The sequence below is a fragment of the Arvicanthis niloticus genome, chromosome 16, assembly GCF_011762505.2.
Source record: "Arvicanthis niloticus isolate mArvNil1 chromosome 16, mArvNil1.pat.X, whole genome shotgun sequence".
Taxonomy (NCBI): domain Eukaryota; kingdom Metazoa; phylum Chordata; class Mammalia; order Rodentia; family Muridae; genus Arvicanthis; species Arvicanthis niloticus.
In genome coordinates, this window is record NC_047673.1 from 63,014,340 (window position 1) to 63,019,582 (window position 5,243).

Here is a 5,243-nt window from a genome sequence, read left to right on the forward strand (position 1 = left end):
TCACTTTCTGTCAACTTGGGCAGAGTGAACCTCAACTGAGGAACTACTTGTGTCAGACTGGCCTGCAGGCACCTCTGTGGGGGCATTTTCTTGATTGCTGACTGATGTGGGCGAGCCCAGCCCAATGCGGGCAGTGTCATTCCTGGGTTACCTAAGAAAGCAGGCTGAGATAACCATAGAGGGCAAGTCCATCAGCAGGTTTCCTTCGTGGTCTCCAGTTCCTGCCTCCAGTTCTTGCCTTGGCTTCCCTCCATGATGGATGGTCAGTTGGAAATACAAGATGAAACAGACCCTTTCCTTTCCAAATTACATTTGGTTATTGTGGAAAATAGCCCCCATAGCCTCACAGGGAGTGGTACTATTAGGAGGTGTGGCCTCATTGGAGTAGGTACAGCCTTGTTGGAGGAAGTGTGGCACTAGGGGTGGGCTTTGAGGTTTCAGGAGCTCAAGCTAGGCCCAGTGTCCGCTCTCTATTCTTGCTGCCTTCAGATCCAGATATAGAACTCTCAGCTCCTTCTTCAGTACCAAGTCTGCCTTCATGCCGCCATGCTTCTCGCCATGATGATAATGAACTAAGCCTCTGAACTGTAAGCCAGCTTAATTACATGTTTTCTTTTATAAGAGTTGCTGTGGTCATGGTGTCTCTTCACAGCAATAAAACCCCAAGACAGTCATGTTTATCACAGGCACAGAAACCAAGCCTGACCCAGGGTGGAAGCTGTTTCAACTATGGTTATCAGCAAATCATTGGGAAAATAATCCTTCTGAATGAAGAAAGTTAGTGGTGTTTAAGACCTTGCTGGAAAACAAGCCTGGGGAGTGTTGAGAACTTGGGAATAACTTGAATTCCAGACATTGGTAGGAAAGGTGGCAATATGTGAACTGGTCCTTGTTCTGTTATTATGACATTATATCTGTAAGATCCAAAATCTGTTCCTCTTCTTCCAGAGAAAATGAAACCTGCATGTTGGTATGTTGCAGTCTCTCAGTGGGGCAGGTTAGGTTCCTACTGGGAATGTGTGGCGGTCTCTACAGACATCTCTGGCCGCCATAACTAGAGGGGTGTGTGGCTGGCATCTGATGTGTACAAACCAGGGACACTGCTAAACATCCTACAGCATAGAGTTCCCTTGACCCCCGATTATCCAGCCCCAGTTCAAAATGCTAAGGGTGAGAAGCCCTGGTCTGGTGCAAATGTAAATATGCTTCTCAGATGGAGGAGGAACATTCCCGGAACCAGCACAGGATGCAATGGGGATGGGCCATGGCTAATAAGTGCCCTTTCACTGGGAGACAAATACAGAAGAAAGGCTGATGGGAATGTGCAGCTCTGGGGGCAGAAATGAGCACACATGGAGCTTCAGGCTAACCCCTCAAGGTAGACTGACGGAGAAGGGCAGAGTTTTTCATTTGAAGTCAACTCTTACTTATTTAAAAGCGATTTCCTTAAGCACATAATTATATGTTTATTTCCCTAAGGAACTCTTGAGGCAGAGGAGACCTGCTTAAATTATGGGGAGGGAACTGCACACAGGGCTTTAATGGGGTTAGAAAAATTTTCTATCTCCTTCAAAGGAGCCTTGGGAGGAAGGTAAGAGCAGATTCTGCTCTGGCAGTGCCGAGAGAGGATATGGGGAGGACCAGACAGAGGAAAGGGTGAGCATGGGTCACACAGCACAGTTGATCAGTACTGGCAAGGAGACACAACTCTCAGGCACAGCTTCAAGGCCCTCACCTCCTCCTGTACGGGTAAGCTCTGGCAGTGAAAGAAAAGAGCTGAGGAAACGGGCTTTTCCGTCTTGCTGGGTTATGCCCTCCTCAGGAAAACATGCACACAGACATGCACACTCTGGTAATAGCCAGTCTGGTTTACATCATGGGGCAGGCGTGGGAGGGGCAAGGTGGATGGATTGAGCTTTTGGTGAGAGGAAGGTGAGGATTTCATGCAGTGTGTCTGCCCCCTTTCCCTCCTTGCAGCCTGGGTGCCTGGGACTTTGGAGTTTCTTGTCTTTGGCTGATATATCCCCCTGGGCAGGCTAGAGGGGACCCAAGGAGACAGTTAAGGAATGGGTCCCCCCCGTCAAAACAGAGAAAGCATTCTTGATGACGGCTCTTATATTTCTTGCTTTAAAAAGCCATTTGTGTAAGAGTGAGCTGGATAGCGCTGAGTTAGGGGCATCAGGGGAGTACAGGAGAGGGGTTGGTGTAGGCCAAGCTCTGGTCTTTGATAGGAGAGCTGGAGGCTGGAGGGGGACTCTTGACTGTCTGTCCCGTGTCTGGAATAGTAGAGATAGCCTTTAGTGTACATCACGTGTGAAGGGACCGTCATTACTCTTCTCCAGAAGGCAGGGCTCCTGAGAATAGGAATCACGACTTATTTTACTGAGTCAGTTCCACCTCTAACAGCACCTGGTTCACACAGGGGTGCAGAGTATACCTCAGGATGAATTCTCCCTTACTCAGTTCAGCCTATTATAGCAGAAGGTAGGGCACGACTTCAGACTGCCATTATGGGAAAGAGTCTACTGGGCTCATGTATGACATTTATCTCATCTCTCAGAAAGTTCAAAGTGTGGTGCTCATAGCAGGAGTACAACAGGAGAGAAGTGAAGATAACACCTGAGAAACATGGCCAAGAGTCGTAGTCCCAGAATTCTTTATTTGATTACTTAATATTTATAACCACCAAGACTAAGTCCCAGCCTTCCTTAGTCTGAGACTGGGGACAACATAGGGGTTGGAGGTAACAGATAAGCTGACTGCATCTGAGGCTGGTAAGAGGTGGCCAGCCCTGGAGAAAGAGGGGGAGGAGAAGGAGTAGGGGAAGGAGGAGAGGGAGAGGGGGGAGAGAGAGACAGAGACAGAGACAGAGAGAAGTGGAGAGGGAGAGGGAGAGGGAGGGGGAGAGACAGAGAGACAGAGAAAAACCTTATCTGTGAGCATGGTATGCAGGTCTTCTTTCTGTACCCTGAGAAGAACAAAGGCAGCTCAGGTAGGACAGATGACCCTACATGAGGGGTGATATCAATGGGGCACTGCTGGTGTGGGGGTGCAGATTCCGGAGGCTGCTTGGAGACCATGTGGCCAGGGACACGGGTCTTTCACTGACCAGTTCTCCTCTCTCACATATGGTCAGGGAACAGTACCTAGAATCCTATCATCTTTAAGAAGACAGAGGGTGTGCTGAAGTCCTGGCCCATCCTTCTGTTTCCTGGAACCGTGACCCCAGGCCTTTCCGAACTCCAGCCACCTCATCCAAAGAACTGAAGTGTTTTCTGTCTTTTCACCAACCCAGGGCTACAGGGAGCTGAAGTACTGAGCGTGCTGTGGACAAGCACGGTGGTAATGAGTTCTTATTAGTTATTACCTCATTTTCATGGGCTCTCACCCATCCTGACGGCCAGGTTATGGTTTTGGGGGAAGGACTACTTTTGACCAATAGGAGCCAGAGGGAGCTGAAGGATGCAGTACATTAGTCCACGCCCCTTCCTCCCTGGCCACATTTTCCATACACAGCAGGAGTAGGGGAGGGGAAAGGCAAGGCTGCCGAATCCCTCATTTTGTTCGCTGGTAGAACTGGAAGACGGCCTTCTCTTGTTCATACGTCTCAATGGATCCTGGTCGCAGGCGCCGAATCTCAGCAATGGCATCTCCTGCGGCCAAACTCCTCTCCTTTACCAGGTAGCAGGCCAGCATGGTGCCAGTGCGGCCGAAGCCCAGGGCACAGTGCACCCCGACAGCCTGCGAAGTAGAGGCTGATAGAGTGGAGTCCAGGGCCTTCCCCAGTACTCTCTAGTCCCCACCCCACACATCTTAGGCCCTTACAGGACAAGAAGTGACTAGGAGGCCTCTGAAATGGCTGGTTCCAAGTTGGGCTCTCAGCCTGCATCTCCTGTCCTCTATCCTGTGCTGGCTTGTACTGTACACCCAGCCACTTGTGCTATTTTTCCTGAAATGTGTCAGTCCAAACTGAGATGAGGTGCAAAATACTTAACCAGGCTTTGAAGATGCCGTATGAAAAAGACGGGAAATGCCTCATTAATAATTTGTTTCATATTGATTCTATGTTGAAATAATATTTTTGACTTACTGGATTAGTGCAAAATTAACTTCACCTGCTTCTTTTTCAGCTTTTTTTTTTTTTTAAACGTAGCTGCTAGTAAAATGTAAAATTACAAGTGTGTCTCTATGACATATGGACCTCTAGTAAATGGGTTTTGAACCGCTTCCATTTGACTTCGGCTCTCACTGGACTCCTGGAAGTATTTCACTTGACAATACTCTCTATCTCCAGCCTACTTGGCGCCACCTCTCCAAGCCGCATAGATGACTCTATGTAGGGGGTGGGTCCATCTATCACCCACCCCACTTAGCCCTGTCACCCCCCCTCTCCTCCCAACCCCAGACTCTCCCTATCCTTTCAGACTTCAGCCCCCGGCCCCGCCCACTCATTTCCTTCCAGGCCCCGCCCTCTCGCTGTGGCTCACGAACGCGCTGACCTCTCCCCGGGCATTGGCCTCGTCCACGATCTTAACAAACTGGTCAATCTGTTCCGGGGACGGCGGGCAAAAGTCAGGGATGCGCAGTCGGTGCAGCGTGAGGCCGGGACAGGTGTCACTGTGAGGGGGTCCGCGCTCCGTCAGGGACACCAGGTGTCGCACGCCCAGGTCCAGCAGGAACTGGTAGTGCGCGGGCAGCCGCGGCAACGCCAGTCCGGCCAGCCGTCCCGGGAGCACCCAGGAGAAGTTGGGGGGCTGTACGCCCATTGTGGGGGGAGGGCACCCAGGTCGAGTCTGGCCTTTTCTACTCTGCCGAGCGATCGGATCAACCCCCCGCCCTGCTCAGCACTTGCCCTAGTGGGCCTCGGAGTCTCTCGGATCTGTCCCCGTGACGCTCCTCGACACCCAGGGTTGGCTGAATAGCGGGGGCGGGGCTAAGACGGCTCCAAGGCAGGCAGAGAAGCCCTACAGCCCAACGGATGCGGAGCAGGGCACTCGTTGATAGGCTGGGTAATCAACAACAAGCGTGGTTATTGCAGCCGGGAGCGAATGCACTAAGGAAACCTGGAAAAAATTAATTGCTCCTATAGAGAAAACAGCCCAGGGCTGGGCTCTGCTGCTCCCTGGTGGTACGGTGGAGTTACTGCATCGTGGGTTAGCAGTCTAAGGGCCTCCTGGTCTCCTTTTCACAGTTTTTGTACAAGGGTTTAAGTAGTAGAAGACAAATCTGTTTCTGTCAGGGCG

The 5,243-nt window shown here is 51.0% G+C and overlaps 1 protein-coding gene across 1 annotated transcript; it reads right to left on the minus strand.

Moving 5' to 3' along the window:
* Positions 1 to 2,639: 2,639 nt before the first annotated feature.
* Dusp23 (dual specificity phosphatase 23) lies at positions 2,640 to 4,935 on the minus strand. The gene is made up of 2 exons (XM_034519845.2): positions 4,500 to 4,935; positions 2,640 to 3,741 (listed from the first exon to the last, which is right to left on the minus strand). Exons 1-2 carry the CDS (start codon positions 4,764 to 4,766, stop codon positions 3,556 to 3,558), a joined length of 453 nt encoding a protein of 150 aa, XP_034375736.1. The 5' UTR covers positions 4,767 to 4,935; the 3' UTR covers positions 2,640 to 3,555.
* Positions 4,936 to 5,243: the final 308 nt, after the last annotated feature.